General features: G+C 36.0%; 1 protein-coding gene across 1 annotated transcript; it reads right to left on the reverse strand.

The window, feature by feature from the left end:
• Nucleotides 1-807: 807 nt before the first annotated feature.
• Nucleotides 808-20,805, reverse strand: LOC110023569 (vacuolar protein-sorting-associated protein 37 homolog 1). The gene is made up of 8 exons (XM_020723050.1): nt 20,485-20,805; nt 18,999-19,045; nt 13,300-13,515; nt 12,207-12,294; nt 3,742-3,781; nt 3,613-3,659; nt 2,949-3,069; nt 808-1,191 (listed from the first exon to the last, which is right to left on the reverse strand). The coding sequence occupies exons 2-8, from the start codon at nt 19,025-19,027 to the stop codon at nt 1,034-1,036; spliced, it is 699 nt and encodes a 232-aa protein (XP_020578709.1). The 5' UTR covers nt 19,028-19,045; nt 20,485-20,805; the 3' UTR covers nt 808-1,033.
• Between the last annotated feature and the right edge of the window lie 363 nt (nt 20,806-21,168).

The raw sequence follows: 21,168 nt of genomic DNA on the forward strand, positions 1-21,168 counted from the left end.
GACGATAATGCCTTGAACGCTTAAGTAGATGCACCGAGCTTTGTCCTAAGCGAGCTGCAACATCCTAATCTAAAGTGAAACCTCCATAGAAAGAAATAGATGGCAGGTTCCAAAAAATTAATGATAAAAATAATATTTTCATCAAAGAGAATATTATGTTCATTGCCTCGATATATTTCAATTCACATAATATTCTCTTTTTTGCTCGATAATTTACTACGCATGCTTTTGCCATCTTGCATCCCCAATTAAACCGTGAAAAAGCATATTTATGATACAAGACAATCAACTCCCTCACCTAAACTCGCCTTGCAATAAGTTAAATGACAATTTACATACATACCACTCAATTCTTATGTATTTACATATCTAACGATTAAACTTCAACTTTTACATACATACGTTAACTGTGCATGATAAGGTGTATTTCAATTTTTAAAAGTTAAATCGTGGTATTTTTTTAAGTGATATGAACATTTTGGGTAGTTTAAATGTAAAAAAACAAAGTTTGTGTTAGAAATGTAAATAAATAGAAATTGGGTGGAATGTAAATGCCCCTAAGTTAAAACGATATTCTTAACTCACACAACCACTAAATCATGTATTCAGGCTGTTTTCAAATAAACAAAATCTAGTTGAACAAAATAAGACAATATTATAATATTTGATGAAACAAGAAGGGTACCTGCTCAGGGCATGTAAACCAATCCCAAAACATTTCAAACCCACCCAGCCCTCTCAAATTTTATACAGAAGCAACAGCAGCAGCGCTCACAACTTCACCATTTATTGATTTCAGAGACCCAATAAACTGGAATGTACAAAACATGTATATTTGCCAAGATCTCAAAAAAAATTCACAAGGAAGATTTAGTATCATCTAGAGATACATAAGCTGCTAACGGCATATAGTATGGCATTAAATGTACAGTAAAGTTAATCACTGTGAAACAAATATATAACGGAACAATTAATAGGTATGTAGCAGACACTAAAATATCGAAGCACATACTTCGCAAGTACCAACGAGGACTCAACCAGAAGTCTTTGCAGCAAGATGGAGTAAGGCACGCCTGTGATATGTTGTTCGAAGCTTCTTATATTTCTGTACAAAAGTTGGAAGATCAATGTCCTTCTCAAGAAGCTGCTTGTGCAATAACTCCGATTCCTTTTCAATTTTATCCATTCCATCTGTGATGCGGTAAAGAAATCGACTTCAAAATAGCATCAACAACAAAATATAATTCCTTAAATAAGTCGCTCATAATACGGCAGTGAATTCACTTTTCAAAACGTGCATGGCAATGTGGAATAGAGTAGGAGATTTAGATAATTGCATGGAGGAATATGTATAGGACTGCACCCATCTCCCCGCTAGAGAAAACAGAAAGCAAAATATAAAAAAACGGAAAAAAAAAATAAAAGATAACTCTATTTAAGTTGTTTTTAATCTTTGAATTTTGCTCGAAATCCATTTAGGAGATTTGGATATTTGTATCGAGGAATATGTATAGGACTACACCCATCTCCCACTGGAGAAAACAAAAAACAAAAAATAAAAAAAAAGGATAAAAGAAAAAAGAAAACTCTATTTAATTTGTATTTTATCCTTGAATATTGCTTGAAATCCATATCATCTTTATAATATGTTGTGAAGAGTTGGTTCATAGAAATCTTGCATAATTGAAGTCAAGCATCGTGCCTCACAATTAGGGTGAAGCTCATCTAGTCTCTGGTCAAATATAGTAATACGTACAAACATATGCAGCATGAAGTATCTGACGAAGCCTCACCAAATCATGGATTACTTGCCATTTTAAAGCATGGCTCTCCTCTTTGACCTCTATCTACTCAAGATCATCCTAAAGATTTAACACGTTGGAACTTATGGTCATTTCACCTTAAATTTATATAACATAATTCCAATAATGTATCAATGCTTCGCAAACAATTGATGCTCTTTTCACCTCATCATCTCATATCGAGCAGTCATCAAAAAACTAATACATCTTCAATATTTGAAGTATTAACACCCATCTCTCAAATCAAGGAAAAACAAAACCTCATAAGCTATATCATTACGAAAATGCTTGCATAGGTGTGCCCTAACAATGACGCCAAACTGAGAGGTGTACGAGCCACAGCACCTAACTTGCTCAAAAATAAGTACGAGCCACTATAACAGCACCTAACTTGCTCAAAAATAAAAACAAGCACCTTGTGGAGTATTTGACTTGCCTCTAAAAATATCATTTACCATTATAAAAATCCTTCAGCTTACAATCACTTCTAAGAGAAGAATTTTGAAATATATTCGAAGATTTGTTCCCAATTTAAAAGCAAGACATTTATTATTGCAATATCAAATTATACTAAAAACAAACACATGTTTAGGGAAAAAAATAGATGATTGAACTACAACATTTTAAAATTTGAATAAAATATCTCAGGTACAGAATCTCTGATTAAACATCTAAACATAAACTCATGTCAAAGTCCTCAAAAGACCAAAGAAACAACATTATTTAAAGGGAAAAAACAATCCAGACGTAAATGCTAAGAAAATTAAATAAAAAAAAAAATATTAAATCAACTGCTGATAAAAAGAAATTGAAACTGAACGGTATAAAACTTGATTACAAGAATCTTGCAGCAAGCTTATAGAACAAAACTAAAATGTGAAGCGAGTGAATAACAAGAGGCTAAAGTTCGGGTTGACTTTTATCCGTGGAGCACACTGGCATGGACTTTTAGGCCTGTCCGCTCTAATCAATGTTAACCTGCTCTTCCATTATTTTCTCATCTAAATTAGGTTGTAAAGGGTAGGCATAAACATTTATTATTCAATATATATGAAGTCAAAGAAGAGTGATAGAAGAATAAAATGTCTATTTTTTCTTAGAAAGAATAAGGCATCTTATCCATAGGATGAATAACACGTGACTTACCGCTTAGCGTCTTTAATAATGACGAAGGAGAATAGACTCTGAGCATTTCTTCCTTTTGCCTCTGTAGATCTGCTAGTTTCTCCTGTGCAGCAGCCAGCTCTGTGGTGCGAATGATGGTACACTGGATTTGCAGCAAATGCGGGAAATAAGTATTGTGCCTCAAAAAGAAAATGTAATAAAAATTTTATATTCCGCCTTAAAGAGGACTATGTGAGAAAAATAACCAAAAGATTCAAGTGTAGCTAGTGTTGGGTGGTAAGGAAAATAATTGTTAGTCAGGTTGCATGTGATAAAAATACGAATATTAAAATGGATACTTAATAAAACTAAGAATATATAGAGAAATAATTATTAGAGCAGTCGAAGCAACATCCAATGAAGTAGTTAAAAATACATTTCAGTGATTTGAGCATCTGTAATGGAAGATGGATGATTCACCATTATGTGGATAGATAAAACTAACGTTCTTAAATTAGAAAAAAAAAAGGGTGGACAGTAGGTTCATTGAAACAAAATTATGAAAAAAATATTTGGGTAAAATAGATTTATCAAGTACAACTGTCAATTGGAAAAAAAAAATTGATGAAAAGATGGCCCAAAGAATCGTGAAAATTTGATGAAGATGATGAGAATGATGTAACATTACTTTGCAGCAGCAGCTCACCTGATTTTTAAGTTCCAAAATTCGAGGTTCTTTCTCTAAGTTCTCCCCTGCAACACATGCACTTTAGAAATCATCATCACAAACTCAAGAAATCAAGAATTGCGCTAACTTATGGTGCAAGTGCCTTACTTGCAATTTGCAATGTTTCCTTCTGGAGTTCATCCCGTAACTGATAAAAATGAATAAAAATATCAATCATAAGCACAGCTCAAAACTAAAATAATAATAATTCCTGCATAAGGCAAAGCAATGATGACTTGATAAACAGAAGCTACAAGTTAAAACTGCTAAGCGCCTAGCAACGTAAGTGGGATTCATAGCATTATAGAACATACGATAAGCCTAGTTTTCATATTGTACGGAAGCCCATCCTATGTCATTGCTATATTGTGATGCTTGTTTGGGGCAGCCAAAAAGCATGTAATGATGACAAAACCACTGTGGAGCAAGCCTCTTGTGCAGCAGATCCAATGCCACTCTGTTGAAGCAAATTATACATGTGCAGCGAATCCACATTAATTGAACAGGGTCAAGATATTCCATCTGACCGGATTACTTTAATGAACAAGCAAAGTCCTAGGATCCTCTTTAAAAATTAGGGCAAAACAAATATTTTATTTCTCCAAACAAACAATGCAACCATGAAAAAATAAAATAAAAAATAAACACCAACAATTCGAGAGGTAAACGATCTCTCCCAATTCCTACAATTCAAGAGGTAGGAAATCTCTCCCAAACCCTAAAAAACTCACAACCAACGATAATAAATGACAAAAACCTAAATTGACCTTAGGCACACAAAAGACAAATTTCCTTTAGGCTAGACACTGGCGTAACAATACTCGCTCCCAAAAGACAACTTGTCTGCAAGGTGGAAAAAAGTGAGTATTTCTCCTCCACCTCAGTTGTCTCTATTTCTCCATCCTCAGCCTCATTGTCACACAATAACAAGTAATATTCAATTCTTGCAATGGTGTCCTGGAAAAAGCCTCTCATCACACTGAAAACATAACATCTTGGCTCACTTCTCCTGAATTTGTCTCTATAAGGCGTTCAAGCATCGCATTTGATCGTAGCCCCGTATTTTGTCTTGTGAAGCCTCTCCATTGTTTGAGCATTTGGTATTATTGTGATTGTAGCAGTTCGGTGTGTTGTTATTATTAGCTTATTCCGTTGCATTTTTATCTACAGCCAATTGCGTTAATTCCATAATTTCCCTCAATCCTCGTAATCTCAACAGGAGAAGTGATGCTCAATTCTCTGCTTCAATCCTTTCATGAAGTTTCATCAAATACTTCTTCTGACATCCCTCGCAAACAGCGGGAAAACATCTCAAATTCCTTCCTATACTCTAACAAATCCTTCCTGAACCAATGCAAAAAATTGCTCGTGTAAATTCCCCCTCCTACGCGGGAAGAGCTCCAACAATCCGTGAAAGAACACTTCATTCCAAATATAAATCAATTTTTCTTCTTCCATCAGCCCATTCACAATAAAGTATTTCTCCACACGATAAACTCAATCATAAGCACCATCTGCTTCAAAGATCGGCAACTTCAGCTCCTAATGAGTGAGTCTCCTCCACAATTTCCATGATCAAAGTTCATTCAACCCATAAAGAGAGGGTTGGGTTCCCTTTCCCTACCCATATTAATTTCTATTCTTCCATAAGTCTAGCGTGCCCCATAATTAGTTTGCTCGTCCCCATAAACACCAAAATTGCCTTCTGCCTAGAAGGTTACAACAACAACAAAAAAAACTGGTGCGGTTTGATGTAGCCCTCCGTCGGTGTCCCATCCACAACTGTTCCTTGTTTCATGTCAAAATCTTTCCAATTGATATTCTCCAACCCTGATTTGCACGTCGTCACATTTTGCCTACTGCCACTCGTTTCAGCCACCCAAATGGTGCGACATTCCTTCCAAGTGTTAACACTCGAATATGCTTTCCATTCCTTCATCCAATATCGCAACTCCATATCCGCCTGAGACAACAATGTTGCCATGTTGTCGCATGAATTTTTCTGATTGTTGTTGCTCGCGTCTGTTCCAAATGTTGTCACTCGATCCCACTACAAGCGGCTGAGGGCTTGTGTGAGGCTCTGCAATCTTCTTTTTCATTTCTTCTAGGGTTGTGAACATCCCCTCCATGGTAAAAATATGCTCCTTCAATTCATATCTAATTTGGCTCGCCTCTTCCTCCAATTTCTTCTCTAAATCATATACTTTCTTGATCGACATTCCTCCCATAACAAGTTTCGATCACGAAGGAGAAACTATTGAATGTTAAAATGTCGTAAATGGCTAAGATGTAAGGTCATAACCCATCTTTGATCCAATTCGTACATGTACGCTTAATAGCTCTGATCTCGTTGTTGCCTCGATCCACGCTGTATCGAGGGGTGAGGTGACAAAGTCTTCTGTCCACCGCAGGGTCTTCATATGCCACGATGCCTCCAGTCATGACTATTTCATGAGGTGAGGTGACAGAAAGCGTCACCTGTACATCCCATCCAAGTAGCTTGATCGCGCCTATACTGCTAAGGCGCGACAAAAGAAGGAAGGTGGAAGTTTTGAGTCTTTGTCGTCGAGCAAGGAGTCATGTGTTTGATCCCCTTCAATACCAGAGTGTTAGATGTTGCAATCCCTCCGCAGCACTTCTGTAGTCGTAATCTGCAATCACAGTTGCTTCAACTCCCGTCAATATATCCTTTTGTCGATCTGATTCCCAAATCTTTAAGCTCTAATACCAATTTGTTAGAATTTTCCTTAGAAAATAGGGCAAACCAAATATTTTATTTCTCCTAAAGAAACAATATAACCACAAACAAATAAAATAAAGGATAAACACTTATAATTCGAGAGGCAGATGATCTCTCCCAATTCCTACAATTCGTGAGGTAAGAAATCTCTCCCAAACCCTAAACCTAAAACTCACAATAATAATTTCATGCAAAACCCTACCCTAAACATATTAGTCATGTTTATACTCAACGATAATAAGTGACAAAAGACTAAATTGCACTTAGGCATACAAAAGACAAAATTACTCTTAGGCTAGGCACCGATGTAACTTAAGCCTAACCCATAAAAGTTGCAAATATGAAAACATGTGTGCTATCATCTTGACCCACATTAGTAATAGCTCAAAACTTTGGTGCAGAACTATAAAATGGTATTTCATCAAAGGATTAGGAAGCTAATATTTTAAAATGGCATGGGTTCCCTTGCATAGAAACCAGCATAAAAAGATAATGGTTGCTTGTAATGATCAGGAGCCTTTTGGCAACTCTTCTAAGCAATTAACCCGTAATGGGACTTGCAAATTTCCGCAATAATAATGGAATCCAGAAAGTTCATTGATGGTTTTAGCAGCCAAAGATCATTTCATGTCTACGTGGGCAAGTAATTGGCAAGTAATTGGCAATCAATGCATAACAGGCATTGCTAAAATTGGACGTTCTCATGAAAGAACATTGTTATAAGGAATGATCAAAATGAGAACAAAGAAGATTTTTTCAATCAAATAGTGAAACTAAGAGGTAAGGCAAGCTGTCGTTAACTTAAGGATTTTGGCAACTCAAGCTAAAGCTGGCAATTATTTTATCTGCATAAAAAAAATTATATTTAAAAATTTAAAAATAGTTCAAAAAAAACAATGATACTGCTAAACTCTCATTAATGATTGTCATATTTTTCCTGGGCAAGCATAATACCAAAAGTTTAATTAGCACTTGGGCTTACCACTTGTTTGTGTGAAAAGAATCTTCCCACTTCTCACGGTAAAGCCTCTCGATAAAAATGCTTATTCATGATAGCAGAAAATTTAGCAATCCTATAATTGGGTAATTAGCGAGTACATCCCTACTTGCTTCTTTTCTTAGAACTTGGAACTTATTAAAGTAGTCCAGAGCACTAGCTTTAAAGAGGCTCAACCTACGAAATTAAAATGCAGAAAAGAAATATCAATGGTTAACTGGTCAGTAGATGTGCACTTGCAAACATGCACAAGATCAGCATACTTCATATCTTTCTTAAAGTTAAAAACTGGCACAATGGGTTACCTGTGTCAACTGTAGCATGTGCAGCTCATTGCATCCTCTTTTCATTTTTGGATCTTTCAACTAATAAGCATATTGATCAAACCCAAGAGTTAACTCCTCTCATCATGGAGAAAGATAAATTTCATTAATTCAGTCCTTCAGATTATGACCTAAAGGTTAGTTACCACAACCATTAAGGTTATGGAAATAAAATTTTCATTTAGACAGCCCTTTGGGTGGTGCGAGATAAAAGAGAAGTTTAGCTAAGGAGCTGAAGGTGTTGCTTTGCCCGGTCCTTTGGCTTATTAAAGAGATGGCGTTTAGTTAGCCGTTCAGGCTTGCAGTAGTTCAGCCAGGCTGGGGAGCTCACTGGTTTTTGAGCAGCAAAACACTTCTAGGTTGATGCCCTCAATTAACTTTTTCAACCAAAATCTTAAAATATCTGACTTAACTGTTGCTACACTGGCCCTTAGGCTAATTAGTTTAGGTTAGGCATTTGCGCTTATGAGCTGAGAGTTTTGAGAAGGAATATACTTTATTTCATGATTCTCTGATTTTGATTTCTTTACTCAGCCCTTGACCTTGAAGTTTCAGTCAACCCTTTAGTTTTTCCCTTGGACGAGCGAACAAGCAATCTCATGCAACTTGACCTTAGCGAGCTCGAGGCATTCAAAGGTGACAAACATTTTGAGGTGAAGCTCAAAAGTTGAATTCTTCAACTTCACCTTTGAACTCGTGAGTTTGTTGCATTTTAAAATAAACATTGGATTTATCAGCATATGGAGCTCAAGAGAATACTTTTGATGTATTGCCCAAAATTTTTCAATTTGACCCATTGGCTTGTGAGTTGGAAGTTTCACTTATTTTGTCCCTTTGGCTCATAAGCTTTGAATTCTTGCAAGCAATGACCCTTCTGAGATTTCATGAGCAAGTTAAAACATAGCTCAACCTCTGGGCTTATGACTTCAATTTTTTGCAAGCAATCACAATTCTAAGGTACCACCATGTCCCCCTTCTAATCGAGTGGCATTAAACTCTAGATGGGAGGTTAAACATTCAAACTTTAACTCAAAATGATAACTCTATCAACTAATAAATCTTGCGAGCAAGTGAAGATGCTCTCCCTTGATCACAGAAGAGTACAATCACAAGAGAAAGAACCGCCTACTTCACTTACGTTTTGGTAATCCTGGTCGATCTAACTATATCCTAATTGCATATGTTTCGGCAATCCATAGTAACATAACTATTACTAAAAAAAGCCAAGAGAATAAAGAAGATGAAAATTTGAAAAAATGGGAATAGGATAAAAGTAAAAATGAATTTGTACAATGCTACTTCACAAGTGCTCTAAAAACTTCAAATTTGAGACAAGGACATCACATTGACTTCCATTAAACAAATAAATTGCTAAATTAATTATAATATAGAAAATAGAAATCTCAAATCAAAAAGAAGGTCCACAGAACTTTGTTTTTAGCGATAAAATACCCTAGTTTATTGCATGTTATGTGTATTGTAAACTACATTCAGTCGAAAGAATACAATAGTCAGAAGCTAAGAACTCAATTTTGAATATGCTAAGGCATGGTCCCCTAAAGGTTGCTTAAAAATCCTAAATCTAAGGAAAAAGTCTCAGAGCTGGGGCTTTAGAATTACGAGCAAAGTAATATCTAAAGGGCCCAAAGTTCATATGCAAAGGCCTCACTTTTGATACTACCATTTTATCGCAAACCATTTTCTTCAAATTCATTCATGCCTCAAGGTAAAATAGGATTGGGTTAACTTATCAATGATTGGTTCTGGTAAGAAAGGCAGACACCCCCCAATTTCCATAAGATACATGAAATTCCATCATACCTAAACAATGGATCATTTTGTAAGGTGGTTGAAATGAACACATTTGTCAACTAAAGTGCATTGATCAAGACAAGTTTCTATTGACATCATTAATGTTTAAAAGGAAAAAATAGAAAGAGGCAGACACCCCTCAATTTCCATAAGATACATGAAATTCCATCATACCTTAACAATGGATCATTTTGTAAGGTTGGTTGAAATGAAAACATTTGTCAACTAAAGTGCATTGATCAAGATAAGTTTCTATTGACATCATTAATGTTTAAAAAGGAAAAAATAGAAAGAGACAGAATAAATTTGGGGCTGCAAAAGAACCGAGCATTTGATAAATCATTGATAGCTCGACTCGGCAAAAACTAGTTCACGTTTGTTTCATTAATTAATTAAACAAATTTGAATACTTTTGTAAATACCAGATTTCATTAATTAATTAAAGTTAGAGCACTTTTACAAATATTAGATTGTTAAATGAATAAACTTGAATAACTTTTTGTTTGATTCATTTATGTTTGCGAATAATATCATTTAAATCTCACAAAAAAGGTCATTAAGAAAAGCTCAATGAACAGTTTCATTTTAAGTTCATGAATAAGTTCAATTTAATTCTTATGAATAAGATCAGTTAGAGCTTAATTTAATGCTTGAGAAAAAACTCAATTAAAGCTCAATTTCACTTAAAAAAAAAAAGAGAAGCTCAATTATATCTTACTAAATTAAAATTTTATAGTACATAAAGTATAGAATGTACTGCTTAGAATTACAGGAAATTTTTATAAGATGATGGTGAAACCTGCAATGCTTCATGGCGCTGAATGTTGGCCTTCAAAAGAGAAGCATTAAACAAAGTTAAGTGTTGTTGAGATGAGAATGCTTGGGTGGATGAGTGGCTTAACAAACGAATCTATCTGTGAACGGCTTAGTGTAGCTCTACTGGCAAACAAGATTAGAGAGAGTCGTCTTAGATGATTTGGTCACATTAAACGTCGACCATCAAATGATCTGGTTATGAGAGTAAATGTTTTAGATTTGACTTATGTTAAGAAAGGCCGAGGTAGACGTAAAAAGACTTGGGCATATTGTATAAAAATGATATTAATCTATTAGAATTAAATGAAAATATGACCCTCAATAGGACATTATAGAAAAAAAAATTTCATGTAGTCGACCCTACTTAGTGGGATTAAGGTTTGTTGTTTTATTGTTGTTGTATAATACATAAAGTAAAATAAAAGCATGTTTGTTTGGTTGTTCATTTATTTTGTGCATTAATATACTTATTTTAATTATTCTTATTAATTCAGTAGTTCATTTATTTTTGTAAGTTCAACAAGTAATTCATTTATAAACTTAATAAAGTTCATTTGAAAATATGTAGCTCAATCATACTACTCATTAGTTTGTTCTATAAGACTTATTTGATTAAAATAAATAAATATCACGGAAACAATAGTTTTAATATACTCGATAAAGATCACTTGCATAAAAATTAAGTAGCTTGATAAAACTACTCGTTAATCAGCTCGATAATGACTTGATTATCATCATATGAAATAAACATGAACCAAAATCAAATAATTAAAACGATAAATGAACAAATTTTCAACATAAACACACAAAAGTTCCATTAGTTTGAGTTCGGATCAAGCTCGAATTTTATAAACAAGCACAAACTTGAACATAGCCCCAAAAGGTCGATTGAAGCTCAAGCTCCAATTTTATAAACAATTTCAAACTTGTACACAACCCTTGCTCAACTCGGCTTGGTTCGTCTGTAGTCCTAAGAATAGTCATCACTACAAATCACTTGAAAAAGTAAAAAATGATGAGCATAACTAAGCATCATTTGTCATACAACAACAAACTCTTGAAATCAATGTTACCGTGTAATCCAATTCCTATAGCCATACAGTTTTCACTAGCGAAGGTTAAAATTTGCATTTCCAATATTACTAAAGAATTAAAATAAATTGAAATCGGTTTAAGTCTAGGTACAGCTTTATCACTACACTACAACATTTTTTTTATGTGCAAGTATGCTCTAGACATTAACAACAATAGCTTTGCATATCCGTTTGATCATCACACACCATACACACAAAAGCCGGGACTCTGCTAAGAAATGGCAATTTCCTAATAGCTTTAAATTGAGTACCCTTAGAATCCCAATATGAGCAAAATTTCTAATCAAAAAAATTTGTCCAAAAACACAAGGCTCCTAATTGCAAAGTGAAGAGTTTGTGCATGTAGCCCTTGATAAAAGCAAAAATGCTAGCTTCAATACGCACAAATGAATTCTAATACCCTTAACAGAATCTAGGTGAGTTGAAAGCAACGTTCCAGGCTACAGAAAATACAGCAACAACTCCAGAATAATTTTCTGACCATGCAATTGGCGGTAATGCTTCACTGATGAGACTTGTCTATTTTTAATCAATTCAGTAATGCAAAAAGGGCTGACATTTATAAAGCCGAGAAGATACTTTCTAAGGGACAAACTATTAAAATGACACAGAATAGTACAATAAAATCAGAACGACAGAAATGATAATTAGGATTCATATGAAAAAGCTGATGGAAAGAAGCGCTATCTTTAAATTCCAGATTGACAAGGAATGCGCTACTCAACATATGCTTGAATTATCTTAACTCAAAGCACAACGTACAAAGTAAAGAGATTGAAAGAGCAACTTACATTATTTTGGATTTTGACTTGCTCGAGGGAATTAAAAAAGGAATTGTATGTCTCCTTGTCATTTAAAAGTTTTCTTAGCTCGTCAATGCTGCCAACATTTCAAGCACAAGATGCAAGAATTAGAAACCTGATCACAAATAAAATGTAAGAGAAACGATGAAATAAAAAGATATCTTTTTTTCAGTCTTAAAAAATTTAACAACAAAAACAATTTATATAGCCTTAAAATAAAAAATTTTGCTAATCATGTTTATCATTATATTAACTAAGAATTACACTTGAAACATTGATAAGTGGACTAAACCAACTAAACCAGACATTGAAGGAAGGTCTATTCAGGGAAACTAAGGGAAGTTTTCATTGTTTACTAACTTGCAGTTGTCAGCACCGATTTTTTCTCAAATGCAATAATGTTTGAGAGCCAGTAATATAAAAAATAAAATGAACAAGCAGAGGAACAGCAGCAGATACCAATCAGTGCTTTGATGCAAGGCTTTCAGTTGTGCCACAACTGGATGTGGGAATTTATCTTATGGATCTCACAATTTTATGCCATCTTTACAATCAAAAAAATTGATGAAGCAGCTCAATGAAAAAAGAATTCAAACCTGATTGAGGTTACAATTCTAATCATCACCCTAGTATTGTCCATATTTAAGGCAAACTTTAGGAGTGGGGGGGGTGGGGGGGGGGGGGGTGTGTGTGTGTGTGTGGAAGTGGTGTCGAAATTGCATCCATGGCTATGCATTAACTGATATTTCATCGAAGTGGAGTATATAAGTGGGCAATAACTTACTTCTATTTTTCTAATACAGTGGAGTCTGATAAAAAAAAACTATCAAGCCAAAGAGCAGCATTATAAAAAAAATCATATATTTGGTGATAACGGTTTTATTTAGTTATCAAGAATTATCTGTTGGATCACTAGACAGTAGATCATATTATTTAGTTATCAAGAATGTGAAAACAGAAAGGAAGGGTGCTTGCTACAGTGAGACAACCCTGCACATTTTCTAATGAAAATAATTTACGAGTGCAGCTTATAATTATCTGAACTAAAAAAATTTACTCAATTCCATTCCTAAAATCTTACCTTTTATCCTTCAACCGAGCAATTATGCCTGCTGCCTCAGCAGGGGAGGGCTGACCACGTGATGGGGACAGCGGTCGATCTAACGGCCTTTGCTGTCCTGTAATCGATGAGCTACCAGGTGTGGAAGGATGTGATGTACCACCCACAGATGGAGGATACCAAGAATGGGTTGGTATTTCTGGAAAATTTGACTGTCCTTGTTGCTCTTGAGTACGACTGTGAGAAGAAATATGTTGAAAAAGATAAATGTCTCAGGCATACTAGAGTCTAAATCACCTACTGTCAAGCAAATAATATAATCATAGCACAATCTTGGAATTACAACAGTGAATTAACATAAAATGTTCGACAAGTAAGGATTTTCTCAAACTACATGGTCGGGAAGAAAATTACAAAACTATGAAGTAGTATGATGAATTACTGAAACTGTCCTTTCTATTTATCAACATTAATCCTGTTATTATTTCTGGTTAATACTAAAGATCAGCAAAATTAGCACTGAAAAAATACATTATCCAAGCTATAAACCAGCTATCATTATATGGTGCCAAGATTTAAAGCCTCCTTCACAACTGACCCAAAAACAGCTCTCCCCTAACTAGGAAAAACAAAATAAAATTGTAACCGAGTAGTTAGGTTCATCCAGACAAGTTAGCCGGTAAAACATAACACTTGTATTGGGCATTTGAAGTTGATCGGGTAAGAAAATGATGCATAAAAGAGCAATAATCTGAATTCGGTGGAGGTTTCCAACACAATTTACTAAATTTGGTTTAACAGTGACTTGAAGACTATTTACAAAAACAAACATGATAATATAATTAGGGGTGATGTTTTGTTAGAAGATTGAAGTAAATTCTTTTACTCGAACTGATCTCGAATAGAGCTAAACAAGAAAAGTCATGAGCAAAATTTTTAGCTCAGTTCAATCTTTGAACGGGCCCTAGGTCGATATAAGCCAGCTATGATTGCATGTAACATAAACATGTGTATATGAACATAAATAAACTAGAAAGAACGAAAAATAATTCAGTTTGAGTTGGCTAGACTCAAACTTTAGCAGAGTGGTGTTCAAATCAAACTGGTACAAAACGAAAATTGATTTCAAACTAGCCAGCATGTATGAAAGCTATTTTCTAGCAGGAGGCAAATTGGCTCAAAATCGGATTGTTCAAACCCAACCCCTAAAGAAAACTAGAAGAACCTGTGAGACTTCAACCCACTTCTTCGTGTTGAGTAAATTTCAACAAATTCTTAGAATGTTTCACGCTTTAGAATTCCCATGTATAAAGAATAATGTAACTAAAATTAAACAGTTATAATAATCCCATGGCTAAACTTGCAGATCAACTGCTACTTCTAAAAAGACTCAAAATATTAAATACTAGATAAAACAACAGTAAGAATTGACCAAAAAACATAATTAGAATCAAATTTATGTGAGTTTCTCGTGAAAGAATTCAAATTAAAAGCCATTATAGCCCAACTCAAATTATGGCATTGTAATTATACTATACAAATAATAAGTTGGCCAATTAATCTCCAAAATGTGTCGTGCAAGAACCAACATATCAGCATAAAAGTGGCTGAAAATGACATGGGGTGTCTTTGCCCCATATGCGGCAGTTGCCGCAATATTACTGACACAAGGCATCTTTGCCCCAAACGCAGTAGATGTTGGATCAGTCGAGGCAAAGGCGGGACTGATCGGTCCTTCCAAGCATGGGTTTTCCTTCTATTTGGAGCGGGGCCCACTCCACTTTACACAGCCTATATATTTGTTATTTTATGTATGCTTAGGTCAGTTTTGGTGTATGCTTCTATACAGGACATTCATCGGCTGCTAGTGTTCCCCTTCTAGGGTTATATCTGAAGACGATAGGGTAATCCGGTTGTAACTTTTTTAGGGCAGCGACTATCCCTCAAGGATATGTGATGCTCCAGCTGTAGTTCAATCATGCGGGGATCTTTATCCTTACCCGACTCCTTTGTAACCTTCCAACCATCCCTCTCGTTGTCACATCCCTGATAACCCTCCCCTTCACTGCCACCCAATGTCCCAGCTACCTGAGTCGTTGCTTTCGTTGTCCCAAAACTCCACCTTCGTTGTTGCAGTCCGCCACTCCTTTTTTTGTTCTTCTACCCCTATTATGCTATCCAGCATCACTACCGCAACCCCACGAGCCCTTCCCTTACCGTTATATCATTGTCCAGCCATTCAATTACGTATCATAGCCCGGCAACTCCTCTCCTTGCTATCATGAGCCTATCTGATCCATCTGACGCCCTGCCACCACTTCCCTATTGCAGTCATCTCACCATACCCTATCTATCCTGTAGTCAGCCACAGTCATCCCTTGATGCCTTTCGACCATTCCCCCACTTCCATATGAGCTTTTCCTCCATAAACTGCAGCACCACCTCCCTCGACCTAAGCACAAGTTAAGTCGTATTATTTTTGTTAGTTCCCATTTCAAATTGTATAATGATTATAACCCTATTGGTTTTTGAGTAATAAACTTTGTTTTCCTATTGTGGTTTGGGTTAAATGTGGTATCATTTTGTATCATAGCTATTCTAACCTTAGTCATATCCTAGGGTTTCTAGCATCCATCCAAACCCAACTCCACCTCCACACAAAAATCCTCCCCTCTGCTAATTTTTCAATCCGACCACCCAAAATTTCTTTCCCATCCTACAACATTTTCATTTTTATACACCCTCTTCCACATACATAACCCAAACTCTAATCATGTCACTGAGGAGCAATAGTTGAACTCCAATCAGGAGTTTCCCATGGAAGAGTACAACAACAGCTCAGCCAAGTGCGACAACGACTCGCTGAAATTGAGAAAAAGAAACCATCTAGATGAGTCTCCAGATGGGTCACCTGTAGCCACAATTTTGACTTGCAAGATCAAAGGAATAGAGACAATCTCTTCCACCATACGGATGTCAGTGATATAGAACCTCTCCAAAGATTTGACCTAAATTATCTAAGAAGCTAAAATTTTGAAGTGAAGGTGGATTTGTCATATTTCGACCACCACATTGATCTGGATGAGTTCATCGAGTGGCTTCGGACCTTGGAATGTATATTTGAGCGTTAAAATGTCCCACCAAATGGAATGTTGAAACTAGACGCCAGTAAACACAAAAACAATCATCTCAATGGTGAGTGAACTTGAAGATTTTTCAACAAAGAGAAGAGAATGTTGAATTACTACATTATCGAAGATAAAACGAGAGATGCAGCGCCAGTTCCTACCAAGTCACTACAGATCAAATTTTCAGACCCCAACTTCAAAAGTCTACATCATCGGGAGACTTTCATATCTTACGGGCAAAATTCAAACCGGGATCTTACAATCAGAGTACACCTAGTTGAATATCCAAGTTGACCCCACCTGAGAAGAAACTGCTTAAGAGTGTATAATAGGTGAAGCAAGCTAGTATTCCTAAATCCATCCCAACCAAAAAATATTTCAAGTGTCATGGATTTGCGCATATTAAATTATATTGCACAACCAATCGAATGATCTCTTTCACGGATCAGTGGGTAGTTTAAGAAATAAACAATGACTTGAGAGAAAATGAAATCTATAGAAAGGATTCTCAACTTCCAGTCAACCAAGAAGAAACATCATTGATTCCATAGAACTCAGGAGAAAGACTCCAGTTGACTTGACAATAGTTCTAAAAGATTGTAAATTTGAGGTAATGAGCGTTCATACTAGTATGAGATTGTGGTACCACGAGCAACCGTTTTGCAGATGTTGAGAGAAGCATCAGCAGAATCAACATTGAATGTCCAAAAAGGCCATGAATTTGAGAAACCGATATCATAGGCATGGCAACTCCAGATAAAAGAAATTCAAACTTTTCAAATATATAAGATCCTTCCCGAATTGCCCCAACTGAGGGAGGTCCAACACGCAAGTGATGATGCTCTTTTGTCACTTCTGAAAAATTATATGAAGTCATTTGAATAGATTTAGTTCAGTAGTTTACCCACTAATAAATGACCAGATATAAGAGATGAACCGGAGCTTTGTAAATTATCTTAAGAGCTTGGTGGGTAAGAAAATTCTTCAATGAGATTCATGTCCAATCAGAGAAGTATTTCCTGAGTTGTTGTTAATGCCAGTGGCGTGACCTGCCATAAATTTCGTCCTAAAGTTGATTTCTTCTCACATACTTGTTTATCAAATACGTCCAGCGGAGCACTAGAAGTGGGAGGAGCAGTTTACATATGTGGTGGATCGAGACCTGATTCCTGAGAATACTCATTTATCTATAGTGTCAGCTAAGTTTGTGCTAAAAGATAACAAATACTTACTTTATCAGGATGTGGTTTGGAATGACAACCTAAACAATTGACTTACCAGGAGGCTATAACATTTATGCTACCTTCAATGCAACAAATATGACTCCATATCATGATACGACAGAAGCATTGATGAATGAGGTCGCAGCTCCCACAACCCCGGGAGACTGACGCTGGGCATCTTTGGCCCAAAAGAGCGATATTATTGAAGAGGAGCGTCTTTGTCCCAGATGCAGAAAATGCCATAATATTTCCCTAGACCAATTCGGTCTAGGCCAATGGGGGACTAACAATCCTTCAAAGCAAGTACTTCTTTCATATTTGGAGCAGAGCCCACTCATCTTTACTGTGGGATTATATATTTGTTATTTCTGAGTGTTTAGGCAATTTTTGCATACGCTTCTATTTAGGACAGTCATCGGTTGTTGATGTTCCCCTTCTAGGGTTGTATCTGAAGACAAGAAAGAGCTCCGGCTATAAATCGTTCCAGGTGGTAACCGTCCCCCAAGGATAGAATAGTGCTCCAGATGTAGTTTGATCTTACGAGGAGATTTATCCTCACCGACCTCCTTTGAAACCTTTCCAACCATCTCCCTCACTGTCGCAGTCCCCAGACAAACCACTTTCCTGTCTCGCAGTCCACGCTCTTTCCCCTTCACTGCCCCTCAATGTACCAACCACCTACTTTGCAATTTTCACTGTCCCAGTTCTCCACCTTCACTGCTGAAACCCGCCACTGCTTTTGCTGCTATACCCCTGTCCGCCATCCAACATCACCACTGCAACCCCACAAACCCTTCCCTTACTGTCATATTGTTGCCCAGTCATCTGGCATACTGTCGCAGCCTCACAACTCCTCTCCTTGTTGTCGTGAGCCTATCTGACCCTTCCAACACTTCCCTGTTGAAGCCACCTCACAATATCTTGTAGCCGCCCACCATCCCGCCATCCAACAGTCAACCACACCTATCCCTTGATGCCTTCTAGCTATTCCCCTACTTCCATGTGAGCTTTTCGTCCTTAAACCACAGCACCACCTCCTTCAACCTAAGTCTTAGTTGAGTCTTGTTGTGTCTTTATTATTTCCTAGTTCCAAGTGTCTACGATTGTAACCATATTTGCCATTGAGTAATAAAATTCATTTTCATAATGTGGTTTTGGTCAACTCCGGTATAAAAAATGTTCAAACAAATTTGCAAATGTATATCTATAGAAAAAGAACCAAGATTTCCCATCATTCGTTTTTCACTGGAAGCACGTCATTAAGCTTCAAAACCATCAACCAAATCAAAATTTATTATAGCACAAAGCATTAAAATTCTCAACATGTCCAGAGAAAAAATTTGAAGTTTCAGACGAAAGAAAAACTCACCCAAAGTTGATTGGAAATTTCCAGTTCATCTCAACAAAACCAGAAACCTGCATTAAAAATAAAAATTGAATGATACAGCCATTTACTAATTAAAAAATAGAAAAATTAGGCAAAAATAAAGTTAGATGAAACCATTTAATGTAGGATTTATGATCACAAACCATGGATATTTGCATTTCAAATATATATATATATATATATATATATAGACACACACACCAAATATAATTGAATAAGCATCTAATCAAGCACTTATGGGTTATTATTTTCTATAAATTAGCCCGAAAAGAGTTAGGATTACTACTCCGCGAACAACATAAATAGGTAATAGATTTAGCTTGAGGCATAAAAATTGAAAAGCATCATCATCATTAACCATATCCTAACTAGTTGGGAGCTAGTTTTATGAACTCTTATTTTTCATTCATCCCTAAAAAATATTGCCTTAGATGTTAGAATAATCTTCGCAAAGCAATTTAAACAAATTTCAACCATGATAACTTAAATCTATACATCCTCTTTTTTTAATCCTTCAACGCAAGTTTTATTCAATATTTATAATTACGCAATCAGGTCATGAGGCATTTTCATTCGTAGCTGAGATAAATGTTTATCTTCTATATATTTCTTTAATCTCTAGAGGAATTACGTGTGCTAAACCAAAAATTAATTAAATAATATTAAGGGCTCATTTAGTTGCATGCACTTTTTTCAAAAGTAATCACAACATTTTTCACATATTATATGTGAAACTGAAACAAGGTTATAATTTTTCTGGGGCTTTACAATTTTTTAAAGAATATTGCACTTAATGTTAATTATATATTGAGTGATATAGAAGAAAACTTCTAATTAAGGAATCTTTTTATATTCTACTTGTATTTTTTTAAGATAATTGATCTCTTCTATATAGTATGAAAATCCTCGAGATGAAGATGTGAGCTCAAGTTTATGATTATTGAACATAGTTAGAAAGGCAATCCTAAATGTAGATAGGTATGAAGAATCCCAAGGTTTATTAGGGCCCGTGATGTGATTGCTGTGAAACAAAGCAGAAGACTGATCAAAAAAGAAAAGATGACTATCATAAATCAAGAGAGAAGACTAATCATAGAGAGAAAGACTAATCCTAAGGCAAATAATTATACTAGGGAGAAGATATACATCCTAAAAAAAACTAAAATATTGGAGTTACATCCTACTTGATAATGAATGCGCTTACCCCACTGACAGTACATGACAGTTAAAGGCTAATCAAAACCAGATGGAGGAGGAGCAGACACCTTCTAAAGCTAAATAGATGGAGAAGAGGCATGCTAGTAAAGTGCAACGAACGGCTTCGAACAGTAAAGCTAAGACTTGCTATCCTAGGGCGACCAACAAACAAATGTCAATAGTAAAGCAATAAAATCATAGCTCCGGTCACATCTAATGTGAATCACAACCAAAAACAAGACAGCAACGGCTAGGCTAGGGAAGAATATACCTGGCTTTCGGCAGAGGCGGACGGAGGGCGCCCGGAGGAGAGCGACGGAGGATGTGTAGGAGGGGGGAGCCTGGATTTCAGCGACGGAGAGCAACAAACGGCTTCGAATGGCTTTCGGCGAAGGAGAGCGAAGGTTCGTGGCTTTCGGCGGACTCGGCTAGGTTTCGTGAGCGAGAGAGGTAGAGGCGTAAAACGAGCGAGGGAAGCTGCGTGCGAACGCGGAATCGCGGGTATAACCCGCGATCGCGTGTAGAGGAAAAAAGTAAACGCTTTTCGTCAAGGGTTTGGGTTAGCAGAAGGCGGAAGTAGGAGAAGAAAAGCTGATTTTAGGGCCTTTCCCGTTAACGGATTAGGGGGTGTTTGTAGGTAGGGCTGTCAAAATGCATCCTTGTTGTTCGCTTTGTGTTTGACTCGCTAAGAAGCTCGTGTTTGACTCGCTAAGAAGCTCGTGTTCGGCTCGACGAATAACACAAACAAAGATTTGTTCGCTCGTGTTCGGCTCATTTTGGCTCGAAATACTACTAATCAATTATATATATCTTTGATGACTAGTATTCTTAAAAAACCTAATTGACTACAAGGCTATAAAGATATATAATCAATTATAAGTATTAATTAAGAAAATATAATAAAAATTATTATATTAGATTCAAATAATGTTAATATAAACAATAATTTTTAAAT

Source organism: Phalaenopsis equestris, unplaced genomic scaffold (assembly GCF_001263595.1).
Source record: "Phalaenopsis equestris unplaced genomic scaffold, ASM126359v1 Scaffold000224, whole genome shotgun sequence".
Taxonomy (NCBI): domain Eukaryota; kingdom Viridiplantae; phylum Streptophyta; class Magnoliopsida; order Asparagales; family Orchidaceae; genus Phalaenopsis; species Phalaenopsis equestris.